Here is an 18,485-nt window from a genome sequence, read left to right on the forward strand (position 1 = left end):
GTGAAAGAATTGCTTCGAGTGACAACAACGGAATACAAGCCAGATTTAAAGAGGATTGTTCAAGGCAAGGAATGCCAGAAGTCCCACTAAACAACATGCATTATAAAAGTAAATGCTATTGTAGATTATTATATTTTTGTTTGTGGACTTGGTTGAACTGAGAGTTTGTGTGTGTGAGACAGTGCACACAATGTTCATTGTTGAAAATGACTGGCCTGTGGTTTTAGTACTGTAGGAGTCCATTTCTGTCATTATCATGTTGGTGTGTGACATTTACAATAAATCTGGCTGAGCAGAGGTGTGTGTGTGTGTGTGTGTGAGAGAGAGAGAGAGAGAGAGAGGGAGGAAAGGATGGGTGATGTTCATGTGTGCCCATGCGTATGATGTGGCTCTTTGCGGTAACACAGTAAAAAAAAAGTGGCTCTTGGTCTCTGACTGGTTGGCCACCCCTGCTCTAGATGGTGAGCTCAAGAAATGAGATAAATGCTGCAAAAAAACAAACAAAAAAACAGCCAAGGACCTTGCAGTGCTATAATTAAACCTGACAATCGGGAATGCTGAAAAGCAATGGTTGATCATGGTATTTTACCTCCTGCTTCATTACAGTCTAAAGGTGTTTTTTCCTGACACTAACTGCAGCTTACAAAAGGGATCAGTTCCTGCTGCCAGGACAGTGTGATGAGACAATGAGCTTTAATGGCTATTGAAGGCAAGAAAAAAAAAAGAAGGAAGATCACAGAAGAGGCCTTGAGCTCTGCTGCAAACCAGAGCGGAGCTCCAACAAACGATAAAACGTTGGAAACTTTGCTAAAACCAGAGCTGTCCTGCACCATGGCAGGAGAACAGATTAGGTTTGTTTCCCCCCTTCAGAATAAGTCCAGAAATAAAGACTCCTTCTCCTTTAATTAAAAAGGAGAAGGAGTGGAAGCTTTAACGTGGATTGGCCCACGGAAAGAGAAGCAAAATCAAACAAACAAAATCAAAGGTGCGAAAAGCTTCTCTGAAGTTTATGCTTTGCAGTCCCAGATTGTAAAAGCGCGTACTCGACTTTCTACCCAAGTCGAGTACACAATACCAAACACAGGACACATGACACTGACTCTCAGAAGACATTAAGGGCTCATTTCCAGCCACCCTCTGTGCCTCTGCTTCCAGCATCTGGCTCGCAGTAATAGCACCGTGGAGGGGCCGGACTCAGGCCAGATGAATCAATGCCTGCTGCCATTGTCACATCAGCTGCTGAGGTGTACTGTGTCCAGACAGAGACAGAGTAAAGCCTGCCTCTGAGTGACAGTCCCTTCAAAGCAAAGAGACAAGATGACAGATGGTATCAAAGCCTGCTTTCCCATAGAAATACAGAGCAGGATCAGGTTTTCTGAGGAGTTTATGCCCGAGTAATTAACTGCTTTTTTCTTCAATGAGTTTATCAGTGATGAACCGCAATTGTGACAGTCGAAAAAAACTTGCTTTTGAGACCGCAGAAAAATGGCAGCGCAGCACGCATTTAAAATGCATGTCTGTGCGTGAGTATGTGCAGCTCTGGCGATTGCTCGAACACACATACACACGCACACAAAAGCACACAGATGGCAGAGGAATTTAGCCGAGGCTTTGATATGCAGATTGGATGCTGGCTTGTCATCTCTGCTGGCTGCAACACTGTGTTATCGTTTCTTCAGCACAACATTAAGGCTGATAACATTTACCTGAAGGGGGCAGTTGACTGATAATATCGTCAAGACATTCCTGCTCCTGGAAGGCCTGGGCAAACACTACGTGGAACAGTATCGTAGAAGAGCCATGCTGTATGCACAGGGGCATGAGTAAAAACATACACACACAAACACACACAGACGCACACGGATCAGCACAAAAAGACAAAGAAATAGGAGCACACTCCTAGGCACCGACAGTATGAGTACTGTGACAGCTGGGACGCCTTCATGTCCAAAGTCATCAGAGGTGGCAGTAAAACTGTGACACACACATACACATACACAGACACACAGTGAGATTTCAATTGCAGCGACAGCAATGTATAGTGTGGAAGATGGGAGAAGAATGGATGCTGATGCTGGGACTGCTGAAAATTAACTGTAAATTACATAAAAGGAGTGAATGCCAGCGTCTACCAGACATGTCAATAGAATATGTTAGTGGAGGATAAAAAAGTATCTCAGGCTCACTAATACCTACATTCTACATAAATCATGACGCCTGATTACTGTAGGTGGCAGAATGCCAGCAGTACATTAGTAGATTATTACAGTGGGACACTTGCTCAGGTGCAGCTTCCTGCATCCCCGCTAGACCGTAGATTAGTTGCGTAAGCTTCTGCTGCTGAGTACTCATAGCAGGGTTGGCTATAGTGTAGCCTCTATGCTGTCTATGACATTGGCCCAAATTAAGAGATTATTTCAGAGGAGAGAGAGTTTATCCTTTAATTTTAATTATAGGGAATTTCACAGCAGATAAACTGAGTAATTAAATAGATTTAGTGGCATTATTTTTTTCTAAACTTCTTTTTATCACTGTTATTTTTTTCTTTTTGGGTTGATAAAACCAAAATATTTAAGGTGATTACTGATTACTCTCTACTTAAAGGTATGGGATTACTTATACAGTATCTACTATGTGCGTCTTCTATAGTCTGTACTTTTCCATTAGTATTAATATACGTGGTATACATAGAGTGGAAGTTCCAAGTTTGCAGTAGCAAATTACAGAGATTAGCTAAAATATTATGGATGCTATGATAATGAGTTCTTTTACAGCCTCTTACTGCCTCTAGGAAGTGGGTAAGTGGCAGCCAGGTGCTGTTAATCAAATGCAATTTAATAATTGATCAGCAAGTGACCACATCTGTAAAAGAAGTGGGTGTTGGTGGTTGCTGGTCTGAAGGACTCAGCTGTGTGTGTTACCACAATGCCACAGTTTTTCCAGGACTGGACGTCTCAACAAGATGTGAAGCACGGTGGTGGAGGGATGATGATTTGGGCTTGTTTAGCAGCCACAGCACCTGGATGCTTTGCAGTTTTTACGTCAACAATGAACTCCAAAGTATTCTAGAAATGTGAGGCCCTGTATGACAGCTAAAGCCTGGCCAGCACAATGAACCCAAGCACAGCTGCCAATCTACAACAGAATCGATGGAAAAGAAAAGGATCGGGGCATATCTCAAAAAAACTAAAGCAATGCTGCAGAGAAGAGCGGGTCAAAATTCCCCCTCAAAGACGTACAAGACTTCTAAAGTCACACAGAAAATGATTACTTCATGTTAGTGCTGCTGAAGGTGCTTTTACAAGTTACTGGCTCATAGGCTGTACTTAGTCATATGAAAAGGAAGTTTTTCACAGCACTCTATGCAGTGATGTGAACATTTTCTTTTTCATATGACTGCATTTCATTCGTTCAGCTGTTGTGTTTAATTTACCATTAATGTCATCGTAAGTGGTAACTATAACCTTAGATTTGGTGAAGGCCAAAGTTGTTCCTGTTCCTATTCTTCCCGGGGTTAGGGGTAAGGTTAGGGTTAGGGTTGGCACTCAAAGAGTTAATGTTTATCAGAAGGGTTGTGAGGGTGAGTTGCTGAGTTAATCATTCATACTGTGGTAGGACAGGGACAGGAATATGAAGACTGCTGCTCTGCTCATTGTAAAAAAAAAGTACATTTCAATCTGCCAAGCTGATATTTATCAAGAATTCCAGACAAAATGAAATATGATTGCATTTAATTAGCGGTAACTGCGGTATGTAATTTGAGAAGGTATAGTTAGATTACTTGTACCTGCTGCACTGGCTTTGTGTAATTAAAATGAAAAAACAAGTGACTGAAAACTAAGTCAGTTAACTGGAAATATTTTAGATGACTTAATAAGCATTCCAATGTAACTGTAATCAAACTGCTGGTATACTTTCTGCTGACTGAAATAAACTGGGGAAGTGGGACCGGTGTACAGATTTTGGAGGGTTATTCATCAATAAGAATAAAAGCTGAAGGGGATGATTTTTCCCATGGAGTTAATTTTGTAGCCTCAATGAGCCAATAATGTTGAATAAAAAGCTCTTAACGTAAGCTATTGCTTTGCTTATATGCTTATATAAAGGAAGGGAAACTGAGTACATTCTTAGTGTTTCAGGGGTTATAAAAATAAAATAAAAAGCAGTGATTTACTGGAACCAGGCCGCAGCTGAACAGCACAGTGTGCATCACTGCCCCGCGGCACTACCTTGTCCAATATCGATCATTTCAGCCACGCTTCACTCTAGCAACAAAAAAAATCAAAAGTTCAAACATTTTTTTTCAGGGCGTTCTGTCGACTGCCTCGTCTCAGACTACATCTGTTTTGTGATCGGCACTGTACTAATGCACCCAATCTTCTCCCTTCCCCTTATTCACCTTGGGACAACTGCAGGTGAGTTATAACCTGGCATCCCTGGCAACACTGAAGAAGAGTGAGATTATATTTGTAAGACTCCATGGCATCAGGGTGAATTACACCAAATTAGTTTTAGTCAGATTATTCCCATCTCGCTACATGTAGCAGTCAGACTAACACATTTAGTGGAAAACACAGAGCAGCTGCGTGATCCTGGCGCACAAGCAGCCCACAGTGTGTCACGGTCTCAGTGGGGAAGACAGAAAGGGGGTCAGATTACTAAGCCTAAGGGTTTCATTTGATCGTATGAATCATTCCGCTGCAGCGTACACTCAGCTACTGCAAATTTCTTCTACAGCACATGCAGAAGACTGGTGTGTGCGTTGTCCCTGCTTTGCTGGTGCGAGCACCTCTTTTAGGCTGCACAATAATACCCTGGTGAAACAATTATAGCACTGGGGAAACAGTCAAAATATTAGCCAGAGAGAGAGAGAGAGACAGAGAGAGAGCAGCGAAAGGCAGCGAGTGCTGCTAAATCACACATCGCACTGTGGCTATAATTTTAGATTAATTATTTAACAATCAAACAGAACCAGCGGTAACGCACAAAATGAATAGGCCTCAGATATTTCATAAGGGCGGTCATTGCTTTTACAAGCGTTTATAATATTCTGCTAATATTATATTGCGTTGCACCATTTCCAGACACGTTTCCCAGCAGTTTGGGGGTTAACGTGGAACTTTCAGCCCTGATGTTGCTTCTGTGCTGCTATGAATTTCCTCTGTTTCCAAACAGAGCTGCACTCATCATCCGCGCTCTGAATGACTTGTCCTCAGGCGCTTCATCCCTTTATTTCCTGACTCAAAGTCAAAGCACAGGCACAGAAGACCTTGTGAATACAATATCATACAGTAAACAAGAGCGCATGTACAAACAACCAAAAACCCGACTATAAGTCAAAATATATATAACAAAAATTGAGGGACAAATACAGAGCTTGGTCCGCGGAGGCGTTGTGTTTGCTTGGCACTGTCACAGTTTGAATACATGCTGGAACAATCGCTGAACTGTCCTGCTCCTTTTTTTCAGTCTTTGGTCATTTGCCTCTTTCAAGGACAAATCTGGGCAGCTTGCAGGACAAGGATAATAAGGACACATGCCCTTATTAAACAAAGCTCCTTCTATTTTATTCTTCCACCCTCCACAGCTTACGCACCTTGATGACACATCCTCCCCGCACACACAGGCAATTTCTCACTAATATTTCACATTTAACACAGACGTTTCCTGCGCGCTGTTATTTTGCGCTGCGGTCAATATGTTATCGACACAAACGAGGTGACGTGTGGCATCAGTCTCTTGTGTCCCCGGCGTGTCAATCAAAAATTACTCACGGACCCCGACTCGAGACAGATATAGATCTCTCGATGAGGAGGAGCAGCGGAAAGAGCGGATATCTCTTCGAGGAACACTGAAATTGATTTGCGTGCGACTGAGCCAACAGCCGGGCTGATTGACAAGCGATACAATTAAGTGGAAGCAAGAAGGAACGGAAGACCATCATTATATCAATCATCAGTCCTTCCCCCGCATCCCTTCGTCGATCATCTGCACTCATCATCTAATGGGCTTTGTGTGCTCTGAGACTAATTTCAGTGTAAATATTACAGTCACGTCTTTGCCGTTGACACTAGCACAAAGTCATGGTGACAGAAAGACAAAAGATAGGGGGAAAACACAAGAAGAGATGAAGATAAATAGAACAGAAGTGCTTGCTTTTGTTACCTAGTGCCTCAGGTTCAAAGTACAATCAAGCCCAGCAACAGCTGAACACACAAGTACTTGTACCAAAGGTCGCCCAGTCCATAGAGTATAACCTGCATACCTCTTTTTTAACTTCCACTAACAAGTACATGGACATTTGTGACAGGAAAAGGCATTATATGTATTACTGTTATTTGAACTTGAACGTAAGCTTTTGAAGGTACAAAATGTGTCATTGCTGGAGGGTTACTCCCAGTGAGACTGTTACCTTTTAAATGGACAATTTTTTGTTTTTTTGCCACCATGTACTACCAGTTCAGTCAACTGCAGTCTTTTTTTGCAGTTTCTGACCAGAACAGCTGTGATTAGTGATCCTTTGGAACTAATGTGAGATATTACAGAGCAGGACTTCACAGCTGCCAGTCCATCAAAGACAGAAAAAAAAGTGTTAAATTATCAGGGAACACAGGCATCCCGAGTGGTTTTTGGATTCATACAAACCCGGGTTGAACATGAAGTTAAAAAAATAAATCACAGTTTTCTGCTACCTGTTGGTGAGCCCCAAGGGCCTATCTGAGCTTGTCTTTGATGTAATACTGCTGCAGAAGCTGAAAATGTGATTTGTATACATGGTAATGGTAAATAGCAAAAGTCAGTTTTTGCAGTGTTTTGATCAAACGTGTGGATGGGAGGCTTTTCTGATATTAAAGTATCCTACGTTTCACGCAAAGGTGAGCTGAGCTAGGTTTGAGCATGGATGGATGGTTTGATGGTAAAAATGGACGATATCAAAGTTTACTGTAGTATTAAGTATAGCTCACAGTTACCATTCATTATTATTAGCTCAAAGCAGCTCATTTTGCCATTTAGACTATTTTTCAAGATTCTAGATCCTTTAAATATCACGTAATCCTACTCAAACAGGTCAGCTACACTTAACATACTAGCATTGTTTGGCTTGTTCGTGCTGTTGGCTGTGAATTGAAAACAATATAATGTTTTTATAGGTGCATAAATGCTAAAAGCAAATCATTTTATCCTGTTGCTATGTAGTTGCTTGGCAACGTGATGATTTCTAATACAGATTTAGAACCTTCAGGGGCCTAAAATGTACCTGTGTGCCACACTTTGGTTAAAAGATGTCATTTCATATATAAAACGACAGTGCAAAATGACTCAACCAGTCCTGGTGGAGAGGTTATCATCTCATATGCAGAAGCTTTTGTGGATGACTCTACCACAGTGCCACAGAAATGCAGTCCATTGTTTTGTTCAAGGCCAGCACGGCTGTAAAACATAAATAATAATAATAATAATGATGATGATAATAACAATAATAATAATAATAATAATTAAAAGAAAAAACAGCTCACTGGTTACTGGTTGATGTTAACTGTTAGACAACTTGGCACAATCTCCACAAACCTCCAACTTACAAGTGCAAAAGACACACCAAAAGTCTGTCTTTGTACCTCTTTGGAGGTTTGAATTTTATGTGTTTGAGGTCATTTTTCATCTATTTGCAGGTACCTCCATCATCTAATGATCATTTTGTGTTTCTTTGCTGTCATTTAGCATCTGTTTGTGCTCAAATGCATCTTTTTAAGGCTTTTTTGCTTTTGCTGATGTTTTGCATCTAGAAATGGTTTGCAGTAATTGTTAGAATGGTTTTGCATATAATACAAAACCAGTGTGACTATGTCTCATTTTGCTTTGTTCTACCTGTGAGGTGTTTATTCTTGGTTTTAAAAATTCTGATTTTAAAAACCACTTTACAGGAACCCTACAACATAACATACGATATAACCTTATGTGCTCCTCCTGGGAACTGTAACTACACGTCGGTTTGAGGAATGCGATTAGCCTGTTCAGCACCCTCGATTCCTCCTGTACATTTCCAGCTACTTTTTTTGCTTCAGTTTTTTAATTTATCAGTGAGAGAAAAACAATCAGATCTCGGGATGAGAAATAATAATCATAGGTTCAATATAAGGACTCGCAAATTTCCTGAAATGAGATGTTAAGAATATTGGAATGGGGAATGTCCAAAAAAGCAGAAAAACTCGAGTCATAATTATATGTGCACCCCAAAACATTACCACAACAAAAGGGAGGGAATAAAGTCCTAGCATGTTATTTTTTCCTATCAGCTTCCATTGCATGTAAAACAACAGGACATAACGCACTAATTAACACATAAAGCACCAGGACAAGCATAAATGTAGGCAATTGCCTACGATGTAATCACTTACATAGGCTACACTGTAGACTCTAGAAAGATTCCCTATGAGTCTCAGGACCACAGGACCAGCTTTTGGCTCCTCATCCAACTTGAAAAGTTTTTTTTCTTTCTTTTTTTGCCGCACTAAAGGCAGAAATTGTGAAATTGCTGTAAATCAATGTTCTTTCAGTCCAGACCACAGACATAACGAAAGCAGAGGATGACAAAGATGATAATTGAGCTTACTCATCCAGCTGAATGGTGCTCAGGTTACAATGCAGTTGTTGTTACAGACATTGCACAAAGATGTTTTCATCTGTCTGCTTAAGCAACACAGGGCTGGGCATCAGCTGGGATTTTAGCCACATCCCGTGAAGCCTCTTCGATCCTCCAAGAGAGCACAGACTTAACAAATATTGCAAAATAACCCTGGAGTTAGATTAGACTAGTTAAGACTGGGTTTATTTCATGTCTGGAAAGCTGGACCACAGACAGCAGATTTAATGGTCTGATTCATCCCTATTGCATCAGTACAGACAGATACTGTAGGCCACTTTGTGGTGACCCAGTACAGCAAGAAGCTAAATAAATATCTGCCACATTCAAGTACACACTGAGGCGTACTTTGCTTCTCCAAATGCATAAAGAAATACTGACCGTGGCATCTGATATTGACTCTAACTGAGGGGAAAAACAGGGGAAAGAATACCTAAAGGATCGATACAGAAGGCCTGTTAATGGATTTCTGCATTTCTGCTGTTCAGTAAAGAGAGAAAAACACACGGCAGACAGTGTTGCATGCACAGAGGAGGAGAATGATGGAGAATACTAAAAGTGAGAAAGAGACAGAAGAGCTGATAACCATATAGAGAGGAGGAGCGAGAGTGCAGTTTTACACAGATATGGATGGTTGGAGGGTCGATCGTTACCCCATACACTGCATGCATGCCTGCCTGCCTTTCGCTGCCTGATTGCCTGGCACACATTTGCATTAGAGCTGAGAGGAGTCGAGCAGAAGCGCGCAGCCAGAGAAGTCTTTGATCTCTCAGCCTCTGTCTCTTTGATGCACCGTGTGGAAACACACCAGCAGATTTGGGAACGACGGGATGATGTTGAGTGTTAAGTGGATGTGTGTGTGGGGTTTTTTTGAGTGTCTGTGTGTGTCATGTGTGATCTCTGTGAGGGAAATGGTGTACATAGCTGGAATAACTGTGCAAATCTGTCAAGAACTTGATTGCAGCCCAAATGAGCACACACACACACACGTACATGTCTGCATGGGTTGCCCTATTTTGTTAAGGACAAGTGCATTCAAGTTGGAGGAAATGAAATAGCTCCCCTTTGTTCCTGCCGTTCTTCAGGATTATCAAACATCACAGCGGCTCCGACAGCCACGAGTGTCAAGCAGCAGATTTACATCCAACACCATCGGCCCGTGCTTTTCTCGGAAAATGTCATTTCACATTTTGCGCCTGGGTTCAAATTCGAGGCAGTGCACCGAGATAATCTGTGGATTTGGACTCCGTGCATGTATTGACAACGCTCTCTCCCCACGTCTCTTCATCTGTCTCTCCTTCCTACCCCCTGTCTTCCCCAATCCGCCCCACCTCACCTCCCTAGACTCTCTCTCATCCTTTGCCTCCTCTCTCCTCATTCTTATCTCTGCTTTTCCCCCGCCTGTCAAGGATGATTTCAGGCTTGTTGCGTCTGGCCTGACTTTGTGGGGTGCGACCGAAACAGTAATTACAACAGTCTCTGAATAGCTTTTCCTCCCTCCCTCCTACCTATCATCCGCGGGCTTAACCCCGCTCTCCAAACTGACATGCAGGGGCCAGAAAAACAGCCCGCGTAGAGAACCATTAACCCACAATTAAATCACAATCACAACAGCAAAGGACGGGTGACATTTAAATCCATCAATTGATGTGGAATTAGGAGCACTCTTCACAAGATGCATTCTCTTCTAAATATGATGGTGCAGACAAAGGAAAAGTGAATTAATAAAATATTTCACAGTATGTGGGCCAAAGGGGGCAGCTGGGAACCACTGGGTAGACATTTACAGGTTAGGCCAAAGGGGTTTAAAATTGTCTGCACAGGTAAATACAGGTTACTGTAGTTCACTGATTCACAAGTGGAATAAGATTAAAAACAGAAATGAGGCAAAGAACAGAGGCTTTGTGGCTGAACCATAAGGCTCACAGGAATTGTGGCACCACTTCACATGGGCATGAAAGCCCATCGCCTTCAGTTTTATGATAGAAATATAAATATCTTCACATATAACCTGTTGGGTAGGTCCAAGCTTACAGTTTGGAGGTTAATGATGTCATTTTTAGCATGTTAGCTGACTTTTTCTACAAAAGAACCTAAGGAATAAATCTATGGACAGTACTGCTTCAAGACCGGCCTTGCTCTCAAGAACCAGTGAAGACTGAAAAGTGGCAGCTTATAACTTTATCACCACCCTTAAACTTGCTACTGGTATTAGTCTTGGAACAAATTGAAAAAAAGTTCTGACCTAATGAAGAAAGAAGGTTATCAAAGTAATTAAAGCTCATCATCAAAGAGAGGGGAGTGTCTGTACCCGCTTCATGGAGAAGGTAATGTGCACTTCAGTCCAAGAAGAAAAGAAGATGTCATGCAAACATCCAAAATATCCATCACGCTTTCTCTTACACGAATCATGACAGTAGGTTCTGTGGCAATTCAGTTAGTAGTTAGTACAAAAAAATTGACCTGCTGGTGTACTTTAGTGTGGATTTGTCATCTGGGAGCCATGGATGTTAGTAGTAGTCTTAGTATTTACAATTGCCTTGTTTAACCTTTGCTCTGGACCAAAGTTTGATCAAAAGGTGAACCAACCAACATTGCCACCCCTACAGCCATGATCCCGATCCCTACCTCGATCTTGCCAACAATCACCAACAATCTATTAAGATGAAATAGTCTAGACAGGCAAATATCAGCAACAATACATTTCTACTGGATTATGATAAGCTGGATCAACGGTGTCTGCTTACATGTGGATCACATGCTGAGAACAAGATAGGGGCATTTAGCTCGAGTAGATGGTGCGATAATATCTGGACACGGAAAACTAATCAGATGGAATCAGTAACAAAATGTCTCAGGCTGAGAGCCGAAGGCCTCCAACATGGCCACTGAAGAATGTGATGTGTCATCCTAAAGCTGCGAGAGGTGAAATGCCTATTCAACATTTGGCTCTGACACAGCAGAATGATGTCGGCCTTCAATCTAATATCAAGGTTGTGCTGAAATGAAAGCAATTTGATATTGCCAGAAAGGAGAATGAGGAAATGAGATTGATGTTGTGAGGAGAATGGGTAGGTGGTGAGATGCGGAAAAAAAGGAAGTGAGCCAAGGCAGAAAGCTGCACAGTTCGTGTTTTATGCTGAAATGGCACTCAAGCTTTAATACCATATGAAGAAGGTCGTTTTTTTGTTTGGTTTTTATTTTCTTAAAGAGAGCAGGGTCAACGCTGCTTCATGTGTGGTCGAGCAGGAGAAATGTAAGGTTAGCAGGAACGCACATCTCAAAATGAGAAAAAAAACTTACTTCATGGGTTTGAATAGTGCCTGTCCGTAGTTCTGGAAGGTCATGATGAGCTTCAGCTGAGTGCCTCCAGATTTCATTGCTGTTGGAGTCAAACAGACAAGGTCGCTATTAACTTCAACTGATATTAGCTACACATGTTTTGCGGGTATGTTGAAGAAATGAGTCCTGCCCTGAGATAAACTGACCCACTGTATATCGGTTTTAGTTAAATCAAAAATTTCTCCCATTAAATTTCTGAATCATACCTTCTTGCTACTGTTTCTAAGTTTCTTTCTAAAATTTATAGCCCACATATTATTTATTAATGTTGTTTGCACTACTTTCTCGCACAATCTCACTCTTACTTTTTACTCTTTTTTTAACTTAACTTCACTTTTATTTTTTATTTTGGTTTTTAATAATCATTGTTGTGTATAAATAATTTTTTTTCAGGTATCTCACAGTATAAAAGCGCTCATTAAATGCCTGTGACACTTTCACTAAACTATATTGTTTATTTATTGTAGACTACACTATTTTGAATGATCTACTCTGCTGCCATAACATAAAAATTAACCTCAGTAAAGTATCTATCTATACTGACTAGCTAATATCTCGCTTGACTAGCTAGATACTAGCTAGTGGTGTTAGCTACTTTTGCTAGCTAAGCCGCAAAATTTTAACTTAAGCTAGGTATAGTTTTTAGCTCAGCTAATTCAGTAAGCTTGCATATCACAATGAATAAATACATAAATAGAATAAGTCATAGCCAGTGTTCAACTTTTGCCCATTCCAAGTTTGCAGCATAGCTAATTTCCATTTGATTATACTGTACTTGTTTTGAACTCTGGCTCTAAGAAAATTTAAATCAAGTCTGTGCTCACTGTTTTCAAAGTTTAATGAAAAACGTTCTCCCTAAAGCAGCACAGTCAAAGATTAGTCTGCTCATTATAGGAAACTGTTTTAATGTCTTTTACACTGCCTTATGTTTTAAAGAGAGAATTTACCATTGTAGGGGGAAAAACTCAATATCACTCTCTTGTCTAAATATTAAGACTAAGCTATTTACACATCAACAAAGCTAGTAATGAGGGCTCACCTAAACACACCTTCATACAGCACTTTATACACTTGAAGCACATATACCTCACAAATGAACCTAACATACATGCCTTTGATTTACCAAAGGAAACACAACAAAAGAGAACATGCAAACAAAGACCCCAGCCGGGGTTCAAACCAGGAACTTTCTTGCTGCGATACAACAGTGTTATCCACTTTGCCAGCATGTCTCTCTTTATGCTTTAGAACCAAATGTCATCTTTTTAAATGCATATAGTAAACTTGCATTTAAAAACACTTGTCACCTAACTTTATTTAGTCATTTCAGACATAGTAACACTAGCCATACATGTGTATTAATGCAATTCCTTAACAGCAACAGACTTTGCACCCTTTGTTCTCATACATCATAAATTTGAAGTATGTTCTGCTTACATTTAGCAAACCTGTAGATGGATTAGGCATGATCTTGTTTTAAATGGGAATGATTTGATTTACACTTGAGCGACATCTCACAGCACAGCAGAAACATCAATCTCCTCTGCTATTTAAGTGAAGAGCCCCGCTGCATATGTAAGCTCATACACGAGTGGTGGCAATGTGTCTTTTCTAAGCCAGTTATGTTTGTGTGTTTGAACTCCAAAAAGACAGAGAGCTGATGTCACAGTGTTTGTTTGATGGCAAAGGATAGCGAGAGGGTGAAGGACACCCAGTGCGCATCCAGCGCTCATTGCTCCTCTGCTGTTTACTCCCTCCCCAGTATTCTCCTGGGGGTCTGTCCCTCTGTTGCTGTTTCTGTGTGTGTGTGTGTGTGTGTGTGTGTGTGTGTGTGTGTGTGTGTGTGTGTGTGTGTGTGTGTGTGTGTGTGTGTGTGTGTGTCTTTGTGTTTTTTTATTCATCCTTCCATCTTTCATGTTCTCTCCCTTTTTGAACACGATAATGCAGTCTAAAGGCCCTCATGGGACTAGCTGGTGCCAGAATGACAGCAGAAAACCAAACTGAAATTCACCAAAAAAAAAAGGGAGCAGAGATGACAGAGTGCCCGTTATTTCCTACACACTGATCGACTGGAGGCTGTTTTTCGGTGGCGCGTTGCCAGAGAACGACCTCCTCTATCAATGTGTTCATTTATGTTTACATACATGAATCATGACGACAAGCAGACTGTTTACAGAAAAATAGAGGCAGAAAGATCAGTGTCCATCTGCCCCCCCACCTGCTGCTGTGCAAAGCTGTGTGTGTGTGCTTATGCAGACATTTGGGATATCTCAAATAATGGATACCCCTGACTGTAGTCGCTAGGAACTCATGCATGCAAGGGGCCATGAAAATAATGTTTCAGCTTCCACTCTCAGCGAGCAAACCGTATTCACCGAGCCTGCCGTGTTGCAAAGCGTTTACCTGTGTCTCTGCTCGGGCTGTGAGCTTACAGGTTCATCCTATCAGCTTCGATATTGTCCTCTTTTCCATGCTCGGTCTTCATATAATACATCTAAGATCTCCTATGCCGAATTTGAGATAATAGATGACTACTGTTGGCTTCTATTGGTAGCCTGCCTGAGGCCTGTGCTAAGACTCTGTAATTACTGAGCCACCATGTATTCAGCTGGCAAGAGATGCTGAGAACTGCTTCCGCTATCCACCCAGGCCGACAGACAGAAAGCAAGAGGAAGAAAAATCTGAGAAAATTAGAGAGCGTCTTGACTAGAACAACAGAAAAGAAGGATATTCCTCTGCTAGTTATGCTGCATGAAGGCTAGTTTCATAAGTATACAGCATCCCCAACAATTTTTTAATCTTTGCTGCAGACCACTTAGATTTTAGTCACTGGCAGAAAAACCTGAAATCTGGGAATCTACCTTTTTTCAGCGAGCTAATGATAGGAGACCTTAGGTCAACAAGCACTCTTGGAATGAGGAAGCTAGACTGAGCCAAGCAGGAACAAAAAAAAAAAAAAACAGAGAAAGAAGGTAAAAAGAAAGATTTAGGTTCAGTATAGGCAGATGACGCAACACATTATCACCTCTATCAGGTATCTACTGACACTTTCTTCAAGTATTTGGGGGTTCTCTGCCGCTTGCTAGGTTTATGGCCCACCTGCCAATCAAATAAAAAGTCGGAGTTTGATTTGATTCAAACGGCAGTGTAGCTGTGTGATTTGCATCGAGACCAGGTGTTCTCTCGGGCTTGATGTATTCCACTGCGACGCTTTTGTGGAAATACATGAGAAGAGACCGGGGTGTTATATTATACCTTCAGCCTTGTGAGGCGGGAGCGTGCGAGCTGATCGGATTCAGCGCCCACAGCTCGCTTCCATCTTCATGCACGCTTGTGTGTACAACTTTGAGATCGAGGAGCACGCTTCGCAGTCAGTTAGCAGCCCCTCCTCACAACCGCCGGCCCAACTTGGGCTGCTTACGCGAGCGTGCAGAGGAAATTTGTTTTGTGCGGCTTGCTGTATTTTGGGCCTCGCCGATGAAATAATTTTAGATACAGTCGTCCCTTTTTCCGCTTCAGGTGGTGTTAAACAGTTGTTCACATAATAACTCCACCCAGTAGTGTAGAGGGAATCAGAGCTGAGCATTACAGAGCTGTCAGTTCAACAGGCTCAGCATGCAGCGACTGAAAAGTGATGATCAATAAAAGGCACTTCAGTCACAACTAGGCTTCGTTTTTATCCCAGCAAGTAGCCTTGAAGCTTTATCTGCTCCTGTAAGATTATTTTCTATCCACTGTGATCATGATTTTGGATTTCCAAAACTTAAACATGTATAATAGAAGTCCAGAGGATCATCACGCATACACTTAAATAAAAATTTCTTGCTTAAATAGAGGTTATTTAGGTTAAAGCTCTGTAAATGTTTGTGGAAAGACATCAGCATCGGTCGATGTTGGCCTTCTTAACCTGAAAGGAAAAGAGTTTTCTTGATTCTTAACATATCATTTTTTGTGCTAGCTTAACTTAGAAAGGAAGGACTTAAAAACTGTACTTATAATTTTCTCACCAGCAATATCGGCATCTGTTGTGTTTGCTTATCGCCATTGGCCACACTAGTTAAGCCATTTAATAACAGGTCATTATTTTAAAATGCCAGGAAAGAGGAGAACTGTGTAAACTGTAATTAAAAATGAGACATGTTTGTGATGATTGGGTGAGCTGACCCAGTCATCACAAGCGATATCTTTATTGGATTGCACAGGTTTTAAACCATGAGCACAACAATCGGTATCTGTGTCCATCAGTAGACACTGGCCTATCAGCCAGTTCTGAAGTAAGACACCGCACTCCCTATAATCTCGTTTTAGCGGTTCACCAAATGACACCGGAAAGGTGGCTGAGCTCTTTCACCTTCAGCTGCAAAATGCACAGATTTAATCCACACACGCTGCAGTGACGCATGTCAGCCCAAAATAAGTGAGAAACGTTTTCTGCAGTGTCAACATGGTGTCTTCAGACCAAATGTAATTTTGACCCTCCATCTGTTCACTGAAGCCCACCTGCTGGTTTTTGTTTCGATCAAGCTGCCCCCCTGTGCTGACTTATATGACTCACCCACGCTGGTGATCCTCTGGGTAGCCAGGTCCTTCAGAAGAGCATCGATGACCGGGTTGTGTCTGGAGTACAGCTCGTATCGATTAATCCCAATGTGGAAGCGGAGCCAGTTGGGGTAGGAATCGGCTGTCAGTTCCCCAGTCTGGCTGAACTCGTCTATGTTGCTCTCCCCAGCCCTGGAGAGAAGAAGAGGGACAAGGAGAGAACAGAGAGGTAGAGATTGTTATTATTAGTATTCCTGTTACTTGTAATGTTATTACTTTATTATTGCACATGACTGAACTTTACTGTAATGTTCAAAGAAATTATTAAATATTTATTTGTAGGTTTTGTTGCATTAAAGTTTGGCTTTAAACACTTTACCATGCCTGATCCTCCGCTGCTTTGGGGTCAAATCTAATGTCCGTGTTGACGTTGAACAGCGTGTCCTCGTCTGTCAAAGGCGGCAACGACGTTTTATATAAAGGATGGTCATACAGAGCTGACAGCCTTGAACCTTTAGCCGGCACGTTCTTGTCAACCCCGGCGTCCTGCATGAACTGCCTCTTCCTGTCACCACGTTGTCCGTGATGGTCAAGTCTCCTGAAAGCTTGGGATTTATCTCCTGCAACCGGGACCCTCTCCAGGGAGTGCAGGGAAACATTTGAGCTGGGCTCGTTGCTGAAGTCCTGGAGGATCCGCAGACTGTGTTTGTTAGGCCAACCCTGCTTGCCCCAGCTCTTTGGCTCCTCGCTCGGCGTGTGCGAGCAGGAGCAGCCGGTGCTGCCGTGCCTCTCCAGCTTTGGTAACAAGTCTATCATGATGTGCATGGAGCATGCAATTAGGAACACCATGAGGATCAAAACCCGGAATTTGCGCAGGAGAATCATCTTCATGGTCTCCCTTTTGAGTAGATGTGAGTACTTACTGCAAATGATCAGCACGCAGATGAACAGGCTGACTACATCGCTGATGATGTTTATCAGACTGGACGCCAATCTAATGAAATACACATTAAACACGTAGGACCCATCTTCGCTTGCCGTCTTGAGTAAAGGATTCAGTGTTCAGCCTTTGTATTTTCAACATCAGAGTCCTGCTTGTGGGTTTTAGGCGAGATCCCCGAAGCGCCAAACCATCCGCACGAGTCCAGGTAAAACAGGTCGAGTCGCTTCAGACCAACGGTCGATTTGCTCAAGCCTCATCCTCTTCGCACTGGCCCCGGTCTCCTTTCCTTGTCCGCCAGTAAAATTATCAGAGGGAATGCAGGCTACAAGACGAGTGAAGCAGCCGGGACAAGAAGAGAAAACGATCCGTTAAACGTCGGTGCCCGAGAGGTCCGACAGCGCGCATCGATCTCACCGACCAGCCTGCGCAAGGAAGAGTGGCCTGGGTTAGCCGGGACGTCAGCCCGGAACAGACACACGAGAAGTGCAGCTCTTCACATTTAAGTGTTGTTTCTGGGGGAAAGTCCCCGGGAAGTAGTCGACGTGTTTACTCCAATTCACCTATAAGCGATCCGGGATGCGTAATTCTGCCACATCGAGAGCCGTCAAACCACCAGAGGCGAGCCAAAGGAGTAAGGTAACAGGAGACCGAAATCTCCCTCCCTCCCGGGGCCGGGCAACCTTTAGGAGTACAGCGGGACAAGAGATCGCACCTCTTGTAGAATGTGTGAATCTGGGTGGGTGTGTTAAATATGATGATGAAGCCGAAGCTAGATCCTGCCTTTGCGCAGCGTCACAGTGCACAGATTGGCTGAGGAGAGAGAGAGAGAGAGAGGGTGAGGGAGGGAGGGAGAGCGAGAGAAGGGGGGAGGACAGTGAGACCATGTGAAGCATATAACTGCTTGTCTGTATTCCTCTTGGAATAAATCCTCATTGCACATCCCGGCTGCGCAAGAAGAGGGCGTCTTTCTCCTGGCCAATATCCAGGCTGGCTCACACGCAGCAGCAAAGTATTTTATTT

General features: G+C 42.4%; 1 protein-coding gene across 1 annotated transcript in view; it reads right to left on the bottom strand.

Moving 5' to 3' along the window:
• The window catches only part of fam20cb (FAM20C golgi associated secretory pathway kinase b), a 66,419-nt gene extending 48,191 nt beyond the window's left edge, over positions 1–18,228 (bottom strand). The window contains exons 1-3 of the mRNA XM_085415941.1: positions 16,902–18,228; positions 16,539–16,714; positions 11,945–12,023 (exon numbers count right to left, since the gene is read on the bottom strand). Coding sequence (XP_085272067.1) covers positions 11,945–12,023; positions 16,539–16,714; positions 16,902–17,413 — 767 coding nt within the window. The 5' untranslated portion in view covers positions 17,414–18,228. The remainder of the gene's footprint in view (positions 1–11,944; positions 12,024–16,538; positions 16,715–16,901) is intronic.
• Between the last annotated feature and the right edge of the window lie 257 nt (positions 18,229–18,485).

This window comes from Rhamphochromis longiceps, linkage group LG8 (assembly GCF_057381845.1).
Source record: "Rhamphochromis longiceps isolate RC_006_pf linkage group LG8, R_longiceps_female_GT1.1, whole genome shotgun sequence".
NCBI classification, from domain to species: domain Eukaryota; kingdom Metazoa; phylum Chordata; class Actinopteri; order Cichliformes; family Cichlidae; genus Rhamphochromis; species Rhamphochromis longiceps.